Source organism: Strigops habroptila, chromosome 8 (assembly GCF_004027225.2).
Source record: "Strigops habroptila isolate Jane chromosome 8, bStrHab1.2.pri, whole genome shotgun sequence".
Lineage (NCBI taxonomy): Eukaryota > Metazoa > Chordata > Aves > Psittaciformes > Psittacidae > Strigops > Strigops habroptila.
The window spans coordinates 61,716,152-61,737,805 of NC_044284.2; the positions used below are offsets into that span (position 1 = coordinate 61,716,152).

Below are 21,654 nucleotides of genomic sequence, written 5' to 3' on the forward strand. Positions count from 1 at the left end.
TAACTACTGTTAATAGTGAGAAATAAATCTTAAAACGTGTATCTTCTGAAATAATTGCATGTAAGATTTGTTTGACATTTTGAGGTCAGTTATGCATTGTCTTAAATCACTTCTCAGGCAGGAATAATATACTTAAATTACAAACTAGGCTCATTATAAATACAAAGTAATTTAGGTACTGTCTGTGGCCTCATTGGCTGAAAAGGCTTCCAGAACAGATCATCGATGATTCTCAGATGCATATTTGATGTATAAATCCTATTTAGTATAAATGATGATGCCAATATGACTTTAAATTAATTTAGTGCATTTAATCTACACTTCACATGTAAATGATAATTTCTTTCTGGCAATTTCAGGTTTGATATTAAATGCTAAACATAAAGATAAATAAATAGTTTGTGAATCTAAATATACTTCATTTAGATTAATTGAGAAATGGAGCTCCACACCTATGTCATGTTTTTCCCCTTGTATTTTGTGAAAAGTCAACATCTGTTGTGTAATTCTATCACCACATTACAGTGCATCGTTTATAACTGTATTTCAGCCATCAGTTTATTTCCTCATATCTTTGTTGTCAGGCTGCAAGTTTGTAATTCCTCCATGTGTCAGCTCTTTGTGATCAGGGCAGTGAGCAATGGTACAACAGATTCACATTACTCCAGCGCTTGCCTTCTCTGCAGGATGCTCTAATGGACTGGCAGAGAATCCTGTGGTCACTTTGTATGTATGTTGCAGGTAGGGCTTTCACTGAGGTTCAGATGCTTCCATGCCAGTAGGATCTCACAGAATCATAGAATCCCAGACTGGTTTGGGTTGGAAGGGACCTTAAAATCATCCAGTCCCAGCCCCCTGCCACAGGCAGGGGCACCTTCCACTAGAGCAGGTTGCTCCAAGCCCCTGTGTCCAACCTGGCCTTGAACACTGCCAGGGATGGGGCAGCCACAGCTTCTCTGGGCACCCTGTGCCAGCGCCTCAGCACCCTCACAGGGAAGAGTTTTTTAGTGAAGAATCTTCCTGTAAACCTATGGTTACCTCTACTTGTGGGATAGATAGCAGGCTGCACATCAATGCTCACTTTTTAATGGTTTTTTTTTGTCATGAATGATAGGCAATTTAAATCTCAGAACTGTTGTCAAGACAAGTGCTATCCAGTCTTCTTCTTTCCCCCCCAAAAATGTACATGTATTATTTCAGAGTCCCCCCAGGCTGTGAATGTGCCTGATTTACTAGTTCAGCTCCTTCAGAGACGAGGTGGCAGTCAGGTTTTGCAAAAGCATTTTTGAACCTTAGTGGTTTCACTCCTGACTGTCATAAGAATTACACCTTCCTCTGAGGGTAAGGATCTTTTCTACTCATTGGATGAAACACTGGTGAATCAGAAGAGTTGGATTTGATGGTTTTCATTGATATTTCTTGAAAGGAATTTTTCATGGGCAAGAAAGCTGTCTGTGAGGTGGTGCAGCAACTAACCTTGATCATATGGCTTTAACCTACCAGAGGGGAGATTGAGATGAGCTCTGAGGCAGAAGCTCTTCCCTGTGAGGGTGCTGAGGCGCTGGCACAGACTTTTCCCAGAGAAGCTGTGGCTGCCCCATCCCTGGCAGTGTTCAAGGCCAGGTTGGACACAGGGGCTTGGAGCAACCTGCTCTAGTGGAAGGTGTCCCTGCCCGTGGCAGGGAGTTGGAGCTGGATGAGCTTGAAGGTCCCTTCAACCCAAACCAGTCTGGGATTCTACTTCCAGACATGTATTCAGTAATACTATCTTTTTATGTAGTAGCAGCTACACCAGATGTGACCAACATCCTGGCTAACCAGTGTTCCTTCTTCAGCAGCCCCAGAGACAGGGCTCAGGAATGTGTGCTGGGATGAGGCACATCTCTCTGTGTTCTGGGCATATGCTGATGCTGCAGTTTCCCAAAGCACATGGAAACTTGGCAGCAGGATTTTGGTAGTAGGAAACTACATTCACAGTCCATCTTGGAAATAATAAATGAACAGGCCCCAGCACAGTGCAGAAATTTGACTTACTTCTACTCTTAGCTAAGCTGGAGGGAGTGTGACATGGAGAATTTTATCTACGTCTATGGGAGAGCACTACAGGGTGCTGTGTGTGGTGCCTCCCTCCATTACAGATTTGTAAGCCTTTTTTCTCTCCCTTTTCCCATTTGTTGTTCCATATAATCACTTAGTTCCTCCTTTTGGGGTACCCCTTTTCAGGGAGAGCTCTTGGGCTTTTAGGTTATACAGCAGCATCTCTTGTCTTTAAATGAGAGAACCATACATGGGAGCACACAGTGTTTCACTCTTCCAGCCTCTAGCAGGGTACAGTTCAGGCACATATGAAAAAGATGTTGTCTCTGTGTCTGTAATGCCTGTCAGTCTTATTTTTCCTCCTCGTGTGGATTTATCCATTTGATTTTTAGTCTCTGTAACCATAGTGTCCACAAGGGATGTGGCAATGTTACACAGTTCATTTAATGTGAGAAACATGTTTGGTTTTTCAGCCTGTTCTGTGTTCATTTCGGTGGCTGCCCCTGAGCTCTTCCATTAGAAGAGTCATTTATATTTACCTCCTTTGTGCTGCTTTTGACACAGCTCTCCATTATATCACTCCCCACTTACCTCTACTCCAGACACACCAGTTACAATCCATTTCTTGTTATTAAGCACCTTCCACATAAGAAATTCCTATGTCTTCGATAATCCTTGTTCCTTTTTTAACCTTTTCTCTTTTTGCAATCTCCTGAAGCGGTACAGAAATCACAATTTGTATTTATCTTTGAGAGTTGCTGGCCCTTGGAGCTTTTCGTGTTGCAATGGACTATGTGAAGTTAAGAGGCTCTACCTAAGAAAAATGTTGTAAATACAATACCACTTTTCTAGGTGACATATAATAAGCAATAAGCCTCTTACATAGTTCCCCATTTCTAACAGTTAGATATGATAGGGACCAATAAGTCAAGAAGGAAGGTGAGGACATTTAGGTCCACATGGTCTGCATCTACTGTGTGTGTAGCTTAACCAAAGAGTAGACCAATGAGTAGCAGTATGGCTTAGTTCTTTGAAGTAAAATAAAATACACAGACAATGAGTACTGGTCACCCCTGTGTTACTCTTGCTCTTACACAGCAAAACTAACTGCACATGCCTTTTGTCATTGGTATTGTTACTACATTTCCAGAAACTAGAGCTGTGTTGTTGAGTGAAGGCCTTTAGGACAGGAATTCACTAAGGTCAGCCAATAACTAACAAAATCTGATTATCAGCCAAGATGCACATTACATACTAAGAAGAAATATTTAGAGCCAGCAGACAGCTCTAAATAATAAACAAAGGATGTGATCTTGTGAGAGAGATCATGTTGAAATGCTCTCTGGAAGTTTCTGCTGTGAAAGATCTGCTTAGGGATGCCATATACTGCCCCTGAGGGCTGGAGATGAAGGTATTAAAAGTGATTAAGTAATTTGCAGACCTGGCAATTAATAATTTTTATTAATAAAGTGAATGCAATTGATAACAGTTTGGGAGCCACTAAATTTGAGAACCAGCTGTATCATTTGCAATGGCTCTTCGGTGAACCAGCGTTTGAAAGATAAAGACTTGTGTACATATTTTAGCAGATTTGCTTCAACTGTGGATGGTTTTTGTAGACAACTACCTTAAAATGTATGAAGTTGTAAATATTACTGCTGTCTTTACCTGGATATCAGGTGATCTTGAACGTAAAGTGATCCCTCACCCCCATCCAATCCCTCATTACTTGTTTTGCTCATGATGGGGAGAGGTACACGGTAAAGAGGTACATTTTTGGTGTAATTTTGTATTCAAAGCCAGGGCCGTAGAACTGTATGGAATTGCCCCCATAGCAAAACTCCCCAAAGAAAGATTTAATTCTGTGTTCAAGCCAGGTACTGCAAGTTGTGGTCCTTATTTTGCTGAATTCTTGGAGACACTGGAAAAATCACTGCTTTGCACTACAAGGTCCTGCCTGCCAAAACTGTCAGTATCTTACCTGTCTGTGTGAAACTGTTGCTGCTGACACACATTTTATCTGTTTCTCCTACAAATATGTACTAAATACTACATTTTTTTCAGGTAGTTTTTGCACGTTAAGGGGAATACCAGTATATATCCCAAGGAGGAGTGTGTTTGCTCCATATACTGAAGGGGATATGGCATAACCAGATGTAACCTGCCACATTGCAGTGCTTGTGCTTTGGTAAACAAGTGCCGAGGGAGGGATGGGGCATACAGCCCTTTGATGTCCTTTTAATGAGCTTTATGGCCCCTTGGAGAGCTTGGTTGTGAGGTATGCTGCAGATTTGTGAGGTCTGCTGTAGATTTATAAAGGATTGGGAAAGATAAACCCTGCATAAGAAAACACACATTTTTCTTAGGAGTCAAAACTTTGAGTTTTGTCTGTCCATTCACTTTGGAGTGGCCATTCTTGGTACAGGTGATCGTCATCTACCTGGTTTGCTGTGTTATGGTCAAAGTGCACACCTTGATGCTGTAGAACTGATGTGGGATGTGATTTCTGTTAAAGCCTCAAACTTTGTTTGGCTGTTTACCAGGAAAGTGATATGCCCATCCAGGAGCTACTTAGCCGTTATGGCTACGATGGTACCATTCCACTCCAAGAAGATGATGATGATGAAGATGAGGAAGAGGAAGAGGAGGAGGGAGAAGATGATGATGATGTTGATAATGATGACAACAGTGGCTGTAGTGGTGAAAACAAAGTAAGTGTTTACATTAATTTGAACCTGATTTTATACAATCATTCTGTACTGGACAACCCCTTGTGATGCTAGATCATGAAGAAGTAATTTGTAATATAGTTGATTTCAGATGCTTTGTGTGCTGAATTCTAATGTTCATTCTTGGTTAACTGTCTGTATTTCTCTTCCTTGCTCTTAATTTCATAGAATCATAGAATCCCAGGCTGGTTTGTGTTGGAAGGGAGCTTAAAGCTCATCCAGCTCCAACCCCTGCCACGGGCAGGGACACCTTCCACTAGAGCAGGTTGCTCCAAGCCCCTGTGTCCAACCTGGCCTTGAACACTGCCAGGGATGGGGCAGCCACAGTTTCTCTGGGAAAAGTCTGTGCCAGCGCCTCAGCACCCTCACAGGGAAGAGCTTCTGCCTCAGAGCTCATCTCAATCTCCCCTCTGGCAGGTTAAAGCCATTCCCCTTGGCCTGTCCCTACAGGCCCTTGTCCAAAGCCCCTCTCCAGGTTTGTTATAGGTCCCTTAAGATATTGAAAGGCTGCAGTAATTTCATCTGTATAATTCCAAACTGTTGCAGAGGCAAATTAAAGTACATGTATACCTGCAGCATCGTGTAAGAGGAGATTGTAATTGTCCTTCAGAAAGAGTCAGACTTCAAAACTGAATGTTTAAATGCCTGAAGACACCTTTGTAGATATGGCTGAAACCTTTTTTCAAGATGAAAAGCTGATCTACAGAACTTGAGCAATGTGGAATTGAATTAAATGTGTCTCAGAGCACTGGAGGTTGCTGCAATTTTCCTGGCTTTAGCATTTTAATTGTATTTTTTCAGCCTGGCAGCCTTGATTCTACTGAAATTGTTAACTGAAGATAATGCTTCAAGTATCTTTGCCAAATGTATAGTTTTGAATTTAGCAGCTTTAAAATCCTGTTCTGTGTGCTCTTAAAATAAATGTTCTGATTTTAGACCTTTCTCCTGTTGTACATATTTGTAACAATCCTGTCATGGGCACAGCTGTAACTTCTCCATTACTGGTGGCATTCAGAACTGCATCCTCAGTTCCATTAAAATACAACCCCTTTTGTACTGTCAGCAACAAAAAGCTCAGGCACTAATGGAAGCTGCATTACCTGATCTGGCTTTTCAAAGGCTGCTTTTTGGGGTTTTTTTATATCTCCCCCATTTCAGAATCTCTGGAATGTGACACACAGATGAGGGATGATACATCTGATTCAGAAAATGAGGTTCTTAGGATTTACAAACTCCCTTGACAGATGCTGTAAAAGATTGCTGTTTGTGTGGGTTGAGTAGTTCAAAAAGAAGGAAGATTCTTAGTTCTGTTACATCAGGAAAGTTTCAAGAAGCTGGAGAGTGGGAGCAATGTGCATAACATGAAGTATGCAAAATGAAAATCATGGAATCATGGAATGGTTTGTGTTGGAAGGGAGCTTAAAGCTCATCCAGTTCCAACCCCTGCCATGGGCAGGGACACCTTCCACTAGAGCAGGTTGCTCCAAGCCCCTGTGTCCAACCTGGCCTTGAACACTGCCAGGGATGGGGCAGCCACAGCTTCTCTGGGCACTCTGTTGTGCATGGTGGTGTTCCTGAAGTCTCAGTCTCTTCTTATGTCCTTGTTTCTTAATCACTTCCTGACACAACTCCAGGTTCTTTGTTCTCATGACCCCCTCTGTAGTTCTCCGTTCTGTTAGCAGCTTATTTAAGATACTGCCTATCTCTTCTCTTCAGTAGACAAAATCTCAAGCGTCTTGTTAGCAGGAAGAGGAATCATCTTCCTCCGTGTACAGGGCACTAACCCTTTGTGTTGTGCTGCAGAAGCAAGCACGTTTCTCCCATCAGCAGGAACAGCTCACAGCCTGGCCCAGCAAACACAGCCGCTGGTTTAGCCCAGTTGCAGACCTGGCACAGTGGGTTTGTTGTCAGTGTGTGTTCACCAATTCTGCCCCAGTTTGGATAGGATTGGAATGAAGGTGATGGGGAAGACTGGGCACAAAGAGAGCTACTAACCTGTGGTGGTTGTTTGCCTCAGGGTAGAAGAATGAGAGCTCTGAAATGCTTCTGTGCTCTTAGCAGAGAAGCAGTAAAACACATCTGTGGGGGTGGAATGGTTTTATAAATCATTCAGGCTTTCTCTGCAAGTGCTCATCTTTCTACAGCTTATTTAGCTATACTGCACTTAGCTATTTTCTATTTTTAATCTGCTTTAAGCTGCACATGTGATAATACTCTGGCTGCTGGTAAAGGTAGACATAAGCACATGCTGTGCCCAGTGCTTCTGTGGTAGAACTAGCAAGTGTGAGTGCTTACAGCATAGGCATAAACCACAGAAAAGATATTAACAACATGCATTGAAATAGAAAACGTTAGTGTATTTTTAACCTTTGTCATTTTAATTTTCCTTAATGGTAATAATTCCCATAGTTGTTGTCATTTATCTTCTAATAAAGAACCTGGTTCCTATATTTCCTCTTTTAATGACTCCATGTACATACTTGAGTCTACTGAAATGTTGTTCCTGTGCGTTGAACCACACGATTGCCATTAATATTTATGGAAGGTACCATTTCCATTTGATTGAGAAAAATAGAGCCAGTTAACAATTCCTCCTCTTTTTACTGAAAATTCATAAGGAAAGGTTTAAAGACCAAAGTAGAATTTAAAGTCAAATGAATTTAAATGAAACCCACAAGGATTTGCTTGGCTGATTTAAAAAACTAGGGATGATATTTAATGGTGGTTCACATTTCTGATTTGGATGTTGTTCTGAGCGTTAAATTGATCTGCTTAAAATCCTGGTCAGTAAATAATACGATGTGTTTACACATTTGTTATGGCTCAATCTGGACAGGCCACAATTTACGCAGTCACTTCAGGTCATGTAAGAGAGATTTCGGGTTCATATATTGACAATTTTGGGATAAATATTGCCAAAACAGTGTTTGTCACAAGGAATAGCTGATCTCCTGTTGGTTTTTCTGTATTTAAGGAGGAGACCATAAAAGATTCATCAGGGCAGGAGGATGAGACACAGTCATCTAATGACGACCCAGCACCATCTGTTGCTTCTCAAGATCCACAGGAGATAATTCGCCCTCGTCGATGTAAATATTTTGATACAAGTATGTACAGTTCAGCTCTAAGCACAGTCATCTCACTGGGATTGACCTTGGCTTAAGAACAGCTCTAGTTAATGTGGTATTCTGGTTCGGAAATACATGTGTTGGTACCCATAAATGTTTGTTTAATCTCCTTTGTAACACTGTTCTAGATTATTATTATGCTCAAAATAACAGGCGAAAAAAGAGTCCTATTTGTTGCTGAATGCTAGATCTCTGCAGATAAGGGACTCTGTAAAAGGAGTCGCTTTTTAAAAGACTAAATCTCTGGAAAAGTTTAAATTTCTACAGTTTTGAAAAAGCAGGTTCTCAGACAGTGTGAATCCTTCCACTGCCCCGCTCTCAGTGTTGTAACAGTGCAGTTTATCATCCTGCAAACATGGGGTCCAGGCGCAGTAAATGACTGTTCATAGAACCATGGACTGGTTTGGGTTGAAGGAAGCTTAAAGCTCATCCAGTTCCAACCCCTGCCACGGGCAGCGACACCTTCCACTAGAGCAGGTTGCTCCAAGCCCCTGTGTCCAACCTGGCCTTGAACACTGCCAGGGATGGGGCAGCCACAGCTTCTCTGGGAAAAGTCTGTGCCAGCGCCTCAGCACCCTCACAGGGAAGAGCTTCTGCCTCAGAGCTCATCTCAATCTCCCCTCTGGCAGGTTAAAGCCATTCCCCTTGGCCTGTCCCTACAGGCCCTTGTCCAAAGCCCCTCTCCAGGTTTCCTGGAGCCCCTTTAGGCACTGGAGCTGCTCTAAGGTCTCCCCTTCAGGAGCCTTCTCTTCTCCAGGCTGCCCCAGCCCAGCTCTCTCAGCCTGGCTCCAGAGCAGAGCTGCTCCAGCCCTCGCAGCAGCTCCGGGGCCTCCTCTGGCCTCGCTCCAACAGCTCCATGTCTTTCTTTGTGTTTTACTACTACTTATGTAGTAGTAAAATTTATGGATAGATTCATCTGTGCCTTAACTTTTTAGCACCTGCTTTGTATCTTAATCCATTTTAAATGTGAACATTGACTGGGCCATTCTTCAAAGTTATCAGTACTGAAACATCATCATTGTCACTAAAGCTGCCAATTGCACTTGCTGTGGTGTTAGGTGGGGTGGCAGTGAGGCAGAGCAAGGCTGTGTGTGGCTGGAGGCTGTGGGATGAGGGGCTGGGATATGCACCCTTGTCGCCCTTGCTGGGGTGCTCCCAGGAGGTGGCTCTGACCTCCCAGGCCCCTCTCTCAGCCTGCTTTGGGGGGAGGCTGGTGTTAGTGTGCACAGGCTCCATCACAGCTCGTTGTGTGTTAATGGTTGAACAATTTCTTGTAGATAGTGAAATAGAAGAGGAATCTGAAGAAGATGAAGATTATATTCCCTCAGAAGACTGGAAAAAGGTAAATACTATGTGCTGTGAAAAAATGTCTGTATTTCATGAATAGTAATTTGATCTGTTACCTAGTAACTCTGAGCTCTATAGATCACCCAAATCCTCTCCAGTTTTTCCCCAGAAATATCAGAGGTTTGACAGTAAGAAGCGTTAAAGACCTCCCCAAATAGTCAAAAAATCCATTTCCACACAGTGCCTGTTAACCGTGTTTTTAGATTTTGAGCAACAAAAGTTTGAAGGGGTAAAAAAAGATGTGTTTATTCTCTTGTCTGCTAACAAAGTTGTGTTGCTTAACTGCTTGTTTCTGTTATTTCCAAACAGGAAATCATGGTGGGCTCGATGTTTCAAGCTGAAATTCCAGCTGGCACGTGCAAATACAAAGAGAATGAGAAAGGTGAGACTTGGCACTATTACCCTTATTGCTATGTTTGAGATAATTTCCTAATGGAGAGAAATAAAAGATTTGATTGATGCCATGTGTCTTGCACAATAAAAGGGCTTGTTCAGGTGGAAAATACAACCATCATCTCAAGCTATAGTTCATCCTGTACTTCACCATCAAAGCTTGAGTCATGGATGGGGAAAAGAAAGGTTATATTTTTGGCCTGATGCCTATTGAACCCTTGTATTCTAATCTGGTAATGTACACAAGCTTTCTATGTAGCTTATAGTTAACCACTTCACCTAGTTTATGGAAAACAAAATAGATAGTAAAGAAATTGCCTTGCTGGAATTGGATTAACACAATAAAAGAGGCAAAATGGTATCAGCAGCTTTGATCTTCACATTTTATAACTCTTCAGTCAGTAGTAAAAGAACCTTTTGTTCTAGTGTTGGGGTTTTTTTTCCAGGAACATTTCCCCCCTTACAACCAGTGTTTGGCTGTATGCTGTCAATATAACCGAGTCAGGAAAGGAAGACCCAGTTTAAAGCCAGCTGTGAGCATAAAACAAGCAAATTTTCCTGCTTTTTCAGCCCATTAGTAAGAATTTGTTTACACTCAGGTCAGTTTGAGGCTGCCTCTTTTGTAGTTTTGTGTAAGTTCGTTCTTTAACCAGTAGAAAACTTAGTGCCTTCCTAGTGTGTGAGTGTATACTCAGGTAGTGGCAGTTGTCTTGCTCCAAGTGCCAGGTTGCAGTAGCTAAAGTATAGCCTGGTCTAGCTAAAAACTGTGTCGAAAGAGCATCAGTCCTGCTGTTCATTTAGAGCAGGATTCTTTCAGCTCTGGAGAGCCAGAGGGGTTGAAGAGAATGGAATTTAAAGCTATTCAAGAAGTTGGGAGCTTCCATTAAATATACAAATCAGAAAACATCTGCTTTTTAGCTGTGAAGACGTTGCTCTTTACAAGCTTTCCTGCTTTTGTCTGAAAATAGAGCTTGAATTATGTTGTTTGCCTAAATGCAGTAACTTATGCTTTACTGGTCGCCTGCTTTTCCTGGTACTTACTCAGCTCTAAATGGCTTCTGGCCTCCGACAATAAAAAAGATATAGCTGCTTTGAGCATTGCAGTGACCCATATAAAACAGGTTTTCATAGGCTTGCACACTACTCTTTTCAGAACAAAGAACTTGCGTCATGGACAAAAACCATTGAGGGGAAAAGTTAAATATTCACTAATCATGCCAGGGCTCTTCCGGTTTTATGTACCGTATATATAGATATTTACATCTTCTGACACTTCTTTCCTTTCTGCTGTGTTTTGGATGTAATCTTTGACAGGACTCCAACTAGAATATTAATAACGAAGCTTAAAAAGTTGGAAAATAAATGTCTGAAACTGTGTATTCAGCACTTTCATGTACATATCCCATCATCTTAGTTGTTCTCTAAAGAAGGGGAAATTCAGACTGTAAAATTCCCAAGGTGGTTAGTCCTTTCATATCCAGTGCTGTAAGCAACAGCACAAAAATGCTAGAACTCTGAAGAATAACCACACTGCTTTTTAGAATGTGTTCTGACACGCTGGTGTGAGGGAAGCATGACCATGGAATCTACACTGAGCTAATTACAGTGGACCGGCTCTCTGAGAAGTATGTCTGGAGACCAAATTAGCTGCTACTAAAGAAGTTAAGGTTATGAAAATTCTACAGAATTAAAATAGAAGTTTTCAGAAGGCTTGGGCTTGAAAATCAAAGGATAGCTCTGAAAACTGCAAGTCTCAAAGTTGCTTTGAGACTCACTGATCGCTGTCATTCATGAGCATCACCATGCATGTAGCTTCATCATTAAGGGTGGCTTAGAACTGATTATCAGTTATCTCCTGTAAGGAATTACTGCTTCTACTGGAGTTTGTATCCTGAGATACCTGAAATCTTTCTCTTGAACAAGCAACCAAACAGACTAGGACTAGGCTTCGAAACAAAAACCTCCCAGAAAATGGTTGGGAGCTGGTTCCAGAGAGTGGGTTGTTCATGAAATGAAACTGTCTTTCTTTGTAAGACACTTAATAATTCTCCCTACCAGTTTTGGGTTTTTATTTGGAGTCTATTTTCCTATTAACAATACTTTTTTCAAGTGAAGATGCATCTACCCACCACTCTGACCTTTCCACCTGCACAGAATGATACTGTGTCTTCCCTTCCCATGGTGACCATGCTGTCCCATGCTTTTACCACCTTTCTCTTGTCAAGAGGTGCTCACCACACTCATGGAACCTATGTTAAAGTTACTTTCTTGCTGGTTTCTGTCAGGTTATCTTTCATTGGAGACTGGGACACAGGCAAAGTCTGGATACTTTCCTGTTTCTAGTGTTTTTAGTAACTGGAATTTGCTTTGATTTGGCTATACTAGTGTTTTAATTCTGCAAAGCTTGTAGGCTCTTCAAAATGAAAAATGAGAGGTAATTCAAAGGATCTATCATTTGGCCATGTTTCTCCAGTTAATTTCTGTTTACTGTGGCTTCCCTGGGCTGAAAGCTCATGTATAAGCTCTGAAAGAACAGCAGAGATTTGGTAGTGTTAAAACTCAGCAAACTGATTTTGTTTTAGAGAGTATTTCTTGGAAGTAGTAGGAAGGTCTTAGCAAAGTTTCCTTTCAGGAGCTGCTTGACTTCAGGATGTCTGGAATCTGGGTGGAACCATCTTCCCTGGAGAAGCAGTGGACCTTGTTGCTGGCTTTGCCAGCCGTGTTAGCTGGGACTTTGATATTTAGTGGTCCAGGCACCTGGCAGTGTTTTTTGCATCATTTTTGGTGTCGTGCTTTTTGGTGTTATGTGCCTGATCCCAACTGGCTTGCAGGAAAACAGATATAACTCATTTCTGAAATAGTTTTCCATGTCTGCTCGCTGCCAGCAGCAAAACTGTGCTGCCTAGGGAAAAGGCATGATGGATGGAGGGATGGAGGGGTGGATGGATGGATCATTCAGAGACTGTGTTGGGTAGTGCTGCTACCTCCTGGTTGCAGGAGGAGGACAGGGAAGGTGGAGTTTTGGAGTTTCATAAATGGGTCCTAGAATCTAGAGCATGGATTATACCAGAGATTTGGAGACAATGTAAGGTATAGTATCCTAGTTATTTGGATCACTGCATTCCTGAGACTCCCTTTTACCTGTCCTTATGTGTGTTCTGGGTTAATGTTGGTGCTCTAATGGTCTTCTAAGGTTTCATAATCACTAGCATTATAAGATATAAACTTCCATATTGTTTTAACTTGCTTGTGTTTTTTCTGTGGTTAATTCAGTGTATGAAAATGATGATCAGCTGCTCTGGAATCCTGACTTCTTACCAGAAGATAAAGTGGTCGAGTTCCTAAATGAAGCATCGAGGCGTACGGGTGATGAGAAAGGCCTGGATGCAATTCCTGAAGGATCACATATTAAAGACAATGAGCAGGTATATAAGAATAATGAGGATTTGTAGTCTAATATCACAGAATGAATTATCCCCTTTTTTTTTATTTCATTCCCAAGAACTAAAATTGTGTTTGAAACAGCTTTATTATTCCTTGTGGAAGTAGAAATGTGATGGGTTTTTTACCTCTCCATAAATATTAAACTGTTAACTTTGGCTTAATGTTGCTTTATGCATCAGTGCACTATTTTAGCTGTAAATAATTGTGTATGGATGGCTTCTTTCAGTTATAAATCTTTTTAAAGCTATATGAATGCATACTTATTGTTTTCTTCATACAAAGAAACCATCAATTTTCCAAATGTATGCAGTGGATAAAAATGTTAAAATCCTTTGCCTGGATATATTCTTGGTTAAGTTATTAGAGACCTGGGAATTGAAACAGGCAAAATATGTCTTTGTGCTGTTTTAAATTATATTTCATTCATTCAAAGAGTTTATTTTTAATCTTAATAAGTATTAGTGATTTACTAAGTATGCTTCTGTGGCACAGTGTAAATGGAGCAGTATCTGGAATGTTAAATGTATGTCTTTTCATCTTCCCAGGCATTGTATGAACTGGTTAAGTGCAATTTTGATACTGAAGAATCATTACGAAGGCTGAGATTTAATGTCAAAGCAGCCAGAGGTGAGTGTACACTGAAAGTTAAGCTTATATTGTTGGACTCTGGTTTTATTTGTTGCACAGGTGTTGCTGTCAGCAGGCTGAGAAGTTTTATTAGAGCTTGACTGCATGTAAGCCATATATACCAGTGCCCATTTATATGCCACCTTCAGTGAATCTCTTATTGCTCTCTGGGAGAAAGAAATCAGCAGATGTAGTAGGAACAGGTACCTGCTCAAAGAGGGTTTGTAAGAGGATGACTTTAATTACAAGTTAAAATTTAAAGTTACTTCTTAGGAACTGAATTGTGCAGTTCTTGGGCACATCTTTTCTTTGCTTTTCTAGACCTTTTCAGTCATCGGAGTTAATGGAACAAACATGAAATATAAAATTAAATAATGCACAATTCTAAATAAAGGAGAATGAGCACCTAAACCTTTTATTTAACAAAGTGTAACACTAAAAAGACCCTGGTCTTAAAGATGCTTTTGGAGCCTTCAGCATTTCCTGTTTTGGTATTGATCCTTACACTCAAAGGAACAAGAAACTAGAAGACACAAGTTATTTTCCTTGCACATTGATCTGTTGGTTCTGCTTTCAAACCTGTGCAAATTACAAGACAAGAATGATCAAATAAAGAAGATTAGTTTGTTCTCCCACTATTTTAAACCTTATTTATTCTTGACCTTAACAATCAATAAGGCCAAATTATATGAAGTTCTTAGAAGTGTAGCTGAAAGTTATTAGGGGTTTATTCTGACTTCAGTGGGACCAAGTTTTCTCATCCAATAGTGTGAGCAACACAGTTTCTTATTCTACCTGCCTGGATTTAACAGCCTGTCGTTGCTGGCTCTTGGCAGCAGTAAAGAAGATCTAATTCTTCATTCCTCTTCCCCTGCTTCTTCCAACAACCAGCAACCAGTCTGAGTTGACAGCATGAACTCCTTTGTGCCGTGGCCTGGCTTAAGGATACCTGTTTCCTATGGTTGTAGGGGCAGAATGGTGAGAGCAGGTTTTTACCTCCTTCTTCCTCTTTCTGCTGCCTCATTATTTTCCCCATGTGGCAGGGCAGAAGTTTATAACAGTCCCTGCTGACAAGCTACTGAAGGCAGCCAAATTGCCCACCTGCTCACTAGAAGGGAGAATTTCATTTTGGTACCAGTAAGTGAAGTTTCTGGAGGTGGTTCTCATTTAATCAGCAGATGGTGTAAGAAACTGTCACTTAAATATTCTTCTATTGACCGTATGCTTTTTGGTTAAGTGTTTTCTTTCTTGTGTTTTCTTGCTATAGAAGAATTATCTGTTTGGACAGAAGAAGAATGTAGGAACTTTGAACAAGGGCTGAAAGTCTATGGCAAGGATTTTCATGTGATTCAGGCAAACAAGGTAAACACTGATTTTAATTGTAGTTCTCACATTTTATTTAAAGCAATGTAATAGTAAATAAAATGTTGTCCTCAATTTCCTTCACAAATTATTTACTACTTCTATTTTTCCTATATGTATGTCCAAATTGGTTTCTCAAAGTCCAGAATCCTTTGTAACTGTGACCGTGAACCTAAAGTTCAGGGAAGCGCAAAAATCCTGCTGTGCATACATCATCCCTAAAGTCTGAACTTGGATCTTGAATAGACTGGTGAAACAGACTTGAATATTGCTCCTGAAGCTGTTCCTTGCAGCACCTCGGGATATCTTCATTATTCTCCAAAACACTATTAAACTTTACATCTCCATTTCTGGGCCTCTGGAATTTTGAGTCAATAGTTTCCACTATTTCCTCTGTTGTCTAAAGAAGCATTGACTTTGAATTTCACACCTTTTGATTTAAATGGTAGCTTTTTGGCAAAAAAAGATCTTGACATTCATCCAGACTTGCATGGCACCTATTTCCTAGGTACGAACACGATCAGTTGGTGAGTGTGTAGCATTTTATTACATGTGGAAGAAATCAGAGCGTTATGATTTCTTTGCGCAGCAGACCCGATTTGGAAAGAAGAAATACAATCTTCACCCTGGTGTAACGTAAGATGTGCATTATTTCTATGTGCTTTTACATGTTGCAGCTAAATCTTTCATTTTGTCCTGCTCTAATCTGAAATGGCATCACAACAGGGGGATTCCATAGTCTCAGTTTGCAGCAGGAAAACAGCCAAGGTGTAAGAAAAGTATAATCTGGCTTCTAAAGTAGGTTTATTTGGAGTAAGACCAACAATTTGCATTGAGCAGCTATTTAATTTAGCTTCTTTTCTGCTGAAGTGTAGATGTTGGTGTGAAGATGCTGATGTGAAATGTCGTACATTTCACAAGTGTAACATTTCTGCAAATATGTGGGTTTATTTTTAAATGCTTGGGTTACTTTAAAGGCACGTTTTATACAGAAGCATTAGTTACAAGTTTCAGGTGGAATTTGTGCTGTAGTGTACTCTTGGAATGTGTTGTTTGGCAAGAATTGGCCAACACAGTGCCCTATACTGGGACTTTTTTGGGTGTACATAGCTCCTTTCCCCATTCACATCTCAGATAGGCAAAGAGAGGATGTGTGTAACTACGTATTCTCCTCTCTCAAATCTGAGCAAGTGAGCCAACATATTCTTCTGCCCCTCCAATGTACATTCCAATGCAGTGATTTTACTATCCCACTCCTTCCGCTGACTTTTTCCAAGTCTTTCTACTATTATATTCCTTGTTTGTTCCTGGCTTCTGTTGATCCTTCTGTGTAATATTACTGTGTCTTTAAACATTTTGAACTATGTGTTGGACCACTGAAGTGAACTTGCAGTATGACATTAAGAGTTGCCATCTGTGGCTTCGTAAAGCAGACGGTTACAGAGAAGCTGCTGATTTCTTAAGCAGTTGTCAGGGACTGTCTGTCTCCCCCTTTTCTTCCATCTTATTTTTTTCCCTTTTTTTTTTCCCAAATGGACATTTTTGGTTGTTAATCACTTCATACGTTCTCTGATTCTTTTGCAGTTACCTGCATGTGGTGATCAGAAGTGTCATTAAGGATTGTACTTGCCTATTCTTGACTGATTTTGCAGATAGATGTGGGAATTTAGGGTGCAGTATCAGTTCCAGAATAATTATGTGTGAGGCTGTGCTGTTCCTGGAGCTAATCCAGGCTACTACAAGGGCTTTACCAGCCAGCTTTGTGCGTTTAAATCTTTCATAAGAGATTTACTATTAGTGACCTAAATTGTAGGACTGTAATAGATTTCAGATATCGAAATCGTCTTTCACTCTGAAGCTTTTCATTTGCTTTTAACTTTGGCCTTCTTGAGGCTGTACGTGCACGAAACTTACTTACTTTAATGGTATGTTATGCTTTGTACCTTAATGGTATGTTATTGCTGCTGCAGCAAATTGCAAGAGCTTAGTACAAACCTGCCTGAGAGCATCACCTTGAAAACAGAGTCCACAGCGTCACAGCAGATTGAAGCTCCTGCTTGTACATGATCTTATGGGGCTTAGCATAAGCACAGTGAATTTATAGAAGCTGGCTGAAGAGGTTGGTCAGTAAACACGTAGTTGCTGTGGACGAACCATGCCTGGGGAGGTTAACCCGTGAGATACTGAAGTTGTTAACTTTGCAAGATAAGGCTGTGCAGTTCGACAGATATAAAACGGGAATTGGTCACACTTGCAGTATATGCGGGGAACATTTTTGTGCAGATGACACCAATACTTTACACTGCAAGGGCAAAGCTGAATGTGCTGTTTCTGTTGTGTAGGGATTATATGGACCGTCTCCTGGATGAAAGTGAAAGTGCTGCATCCAGTAGAGCTCCATCCCCTCCTCCTACAACTTCCAACAGCAGCACCAGCCAGTCTGAGAGGGAAGACAGCACAACCAGCAGCAGCAATCAGAACGGTGAGTGCCTGCCCTGTGCCTCCGAAACAGAGTTCCCAGATCATCACAGGTGACATGCCAAGTGGGAAAAGCAAACCTATTTTAGTTTTGTATGTTTTCCATGGTGTTAGAATCTTTAAGTTTAAAATGTTTCTAAAACAGCTACACGTTTGCATTTAGCATTTAGTGCAGGACTGACATGGGAACTGGGCTATTGTATAGCACTAGTGCTACTCCATTGCGTGTCGCAGGAACACCATTGGCTGTTCTTACCAGGCGTGGGGCATTGAAGGGCAGTTAGGAATGGGAAAAGAGCCAGGACATGATCACTCATGTGGGAAGAAAACCTCGAAAGCAAGGGTCAGCCGTTCCAAAGGAGCTGGTGAAAACAGTAGCAGGAAGAGGGAGGAGCTTGGGGTTGAATCAGGTTATGAAAATCAAGTGGAAGCTACAGAAAGGTGAGGACAGTCCCCCTGCAGCTTGTACAGTTAGGGGATTCCAGGACATTTTCTTGGCTGTGTTGCTTGTAAAGGCTTCCATAAACTCTGATGTGATAAGTCTGGCATTTGTATGCAGATAAATCACTCATCTATCACACAGAAGGATATGGAGAACAATATTGGCTTTTTTAGTTCAATGGGACTAGTTAGACTTCTGTTTTCTTGACCTGTCACATTTTGTTCTGTTACTGCTGACGTTTCTATTCTGTGTCTTACACTGTGTCTCTGTAACACAGGGGTGTCTGCTAATGGCCCAGGTGAGATACCAAACAAAGATGAAGCAAAAACCGAAGGATTACATGTAAATGGACCTACCAGCGGGAAGAAAACACCTCACACGGATCTGGATACAAATGGGTATGAGACTGAGAACCTTTCCATTGACCCAAAACTTGCTCATTCAGCTTCAAGAAACGAGAATGATTTTGAAGAAAAAAATGAAAGACCTCTGAAAAGAAGAAGAATTAACAGCAATGGCAAAGAGAGCCCAGGTTCTTCAGAGTTCTTCCAAGAATCAAATTCACACGGGAAGCTTGAAGAACTAGAAACTTTGGATGACTGAGTGCTAGGAGCTGATTTTATTCCTTGGAGTAAATTTTGGGTGTCTAAAATTTTCAGGGTTGATGGGTTACCTTACAAAATCCAGTTCCCTAAAACAATCTGCTGAGATTTTTTTTCCTTATACCTTCTAGTTGGCTCTTAAGATCTGGTTATTTGGGGATTTATTCAGTGCTGAAGAGCAGTAGGAGAATATTCTGTTTCTCAGAGCTGGCAACTGCAGTTCTGGGAACAACAATAAGGCTCTTAAAAACATCAGTGAAACAAATCAGTGAGTTTCTACAAAAATACTCCCAGCCTAATCCATTTAAAGAAACTTCTGTGTGTAATACACCACTTAAGCATTGTACAAGTGAACAAAGCATCCTATTTGAAGCAGGGAGCTGGTTCAAACCTTGCAGGAGGTTAAAATGAAATAGAAGACACACGCATCAGAGCAGGCACCGAGACTTCCACTCATGCTAGCGAGGGGAAAGCGCCATCCTGTTGTTAAGGAACCCTTATGAATCCTGAAAGTTATGAGCACAACTATTTTTATATATAGAAGTTTTAAAGGTAAATAAATAAACCAGGTCAGGTTTGTCTATGTAAAATTGTTGACATCAATGATGTCTTTCCATATTCTTTATCTGGGCTAAAGAAATACATTCTGTATTTTTCCAGATTCCTTTGTAGCCTTTGAAAGATTTTTACAGTACTTATGTCTTGATTGAACTGTCCTTTCTTAAAACAAAAGCTTGTATAATTTTCTTAACTTGTACAGTTGGTAAACTTTTATGAGAGAATTGATATCCTGAGTCTAATGTCAGCTTCCTTTTATTTTGCTGAAGTCTTTTCTAGGAAAAAAAAAGACAAAAAAAACCCCTAAACCAAACCAATCGACTTAAAAGATGCTTTTTAGCACCATCATGTTATTTTCTTCTCAGAGAACAGTCAACACTTGACATCAAGAATGGTTACATGTCATTTGATTTTGAAAACTATGATTTTTCTTACTTTATATGGCAAATAGTGATGCTAAAGATGTGTTAAGCATGATGCTTGCATTGCACAAAGTCCCTCGCTTCCCTTAGCCATGGTCTCTTTTCTTTTTGAACGCAGATACATTTCACCTCAGCCAAATGCTTCACCAAGATCAGGTGTTAGCTCATCCTCTGCTTTATTTGCAGGCTATTTATCTGTCATCTTCCCCATTTCACTGAGCACAGGAAGGGTAGGGAAGTGGGAAGTGATTCTGGCTGTACAGCTTGGGAACGGACACGCAGGCAGGAACCTGGGCTGGAATGTCTGACAACCAGTGGGCCTTGTGTGGATGGGTGTTTCAGTGGGAGCAGGAACATCACAAACACGTATTTGGCACAGAAGATACACTCAGCATATAGAGCTTTACATGTAATAAATGAGAGTAGGTGTGGATTTTAAGCTTAAAGTGGGAGAAAGGAGAACTCTTTATAATGTATGTGGAGGGGGTGATGCTCACCATCCCACTAGCAGAATTTGAGAGTTTTTCATGTAGGGTTGACATCCATGAAATAAGAAGAGTTTTTAATACCAGTGTTTTGGTTTATTGTTATTTTTTTAAAGCCACATCTACAATATTAAAAAAAAAAAATAGGAAAAATTGTTCATTTGTATAATTTATCATCTTGTGTCCTCCTCCTCCTGTGGCTTACGGGCGTGCTGGCCATTTTGAATGGGTTATTTTCACTTCACATGTATGAGTCTTTGTATGGTCCTATGGTTTGAAACTGATTTCTTACCCTAAACCCACTGCTAAAGGTTTTGTTTGGTTTCTTTTCTTCTTCAACTACGTGTACTTGGACTTTATGGTCATTAATGAGCCAAATCCTCTGGATCCGGCCTGGTTCCATCACCGTGATGAGTTACAGGAGCTGTTAACCTGCTGTTCCCAGAAGTGCTGTGAATGATCCATTCTGACTGCGCCAGCTGACGTGTGGAAGGTGACATCTGCCTAGAACTAGCCCGCAATTCACATGGAGAGGCACAGCAGAGAGGTTTGCTAACTACAGCCTGCATTAATCAAGTAATGAAGTGCTTGCTTTAGTTAACTTCCCAATCTGGTTCATCAAACCCAAAGCATCACAGCCTTGGATCAAAGATGGTCTCAAGACGGTTTCAGACTGAAGGTGGTGCAGTGCTTCCAAGAGTCTTTTGCAGCTAGAGTCCTATTTTCAGTTTTATTCTGATGCAGTTTTGTTTGCTTCCAAAACCTTATAGGAAAGTTTCTAAGTAAGTCAATTGTCTCAGGCTTGTGTGTGAAATACAGCACTGTGTATATTTTCAGGAATGTTGCTTTGTTTTATCTTTCTTACCTTTCTTTTGGTGTCACATAGGAGAGACCTGACATTCCATAATCAGCAGCTCTGTAATGCTCAGCTAGACTTTAAGAATATTTAATTCTGATTTACATTTTGTTTATGCTGGTGTTCTATACAAGACTTTGTTCATGTTCTTCAAACTGCAGCCACTATAACTTGATAAGTCATTGCACTACTAAAGCTATTTAAAAGCCTAGAACTAAAGTAACTCTGATTTCATTTGCAAAACCTTCGGTGCAGCTTGGAGCTTGGAGCCTTGTTTCCAAACTGCACTGAAGCCTCGCATCACGAGTTGGGTGTGTTTTGAAGTGCTGTCATGATGAAGTGCTTTAAGACTGCAGCCTGAACAGAGAGCCCAGCTCAACAGAGTCAGTCTCTTTGCTGGGCTTCCTAAAGGATTAAATGGGATATTATAAAACCAACCAACCACACACACAAAACTTACGAGTTAGTTTTATACATTTTCCACACATAGTAATTTTGCACTGTTAGTAATTCCCTTCTCCTACCTCCCCTCCCTCTGTCTGCAATTCTGAAAAAGCTTATTAAACTATTTTTTAAACATAACTTGTCTGCAGAAAGAATTCCTGAGGTTTTTTGCTCAAAGCACCGGATAGAGGATTTCTGCTTAGGGAGGAGGTGAAGAACCCACCCATTTGTAGCAGCGTGGTGAGAACCACAGAAACAAAATACCCTTTTCTGGTTAAACTTTGAACTGTTTCTTTCTCT

The 21,654-nt window shown here is 40.8% G+C and overlaps 1 protein-coding gene across 4 annotated transcripts in view; it reads left to right on the forward strand.

Moving 5' to 3' along the window:
- MIER1 (MIER1 transcriptional regulator) overlaps positions 1-21,492 on the forward strand; it is a 39,206-nt gene extending 17,714 nt beyond the window's left edge. For 3 of the 4 annotated variants that reach the window (XM_030494472.1, XM_030494473.1, XM_030494470.2), the window contains 10 exons: positions 4,581-4,748; positions 7,741-7,873; positions 9,172-9,236; positions 9,551-9,623; positions 12,908-13,059; positions 13,624-13,705; positions 14,973-15,067; positions 15,576-15,703; positions 17,410-17,549; positions 18,265-21,492. In XM_030494472.1, the coding sequence (XP_030350332.1) occupies positions 4,581-4,748; positions 7,741-7,873; positions 9,172-9,236; positions 9,551-9,623; positions 12,908-13,059; positions 13,624-13,705; positions 14,973-15,067; positions 15,576-15,703; positions 17,410-17,549; positions 18,265-18,590 (1,362 nt within the window). In that variant the 3' untranslated portion in view covers positions 18,591-21,492. The remainder of the gene's footprint in view (positions 1-4,580; positions 4,749-7,740; positions 7,874-9,171; positions 9,237-9,550; positions 9,624-12,907; positions 13,060-13,623; positions 13,706-14,972; positions 15,068-15,575; positions 15,704-17,409; positions 17,550-18,264) is intronic. The other variant, XM_030494471.1, reaches the window with a different exon arrangement.
- The last annotated feature ends 162 nt before the right edge of the window (positions 21,493-21,654 follow it).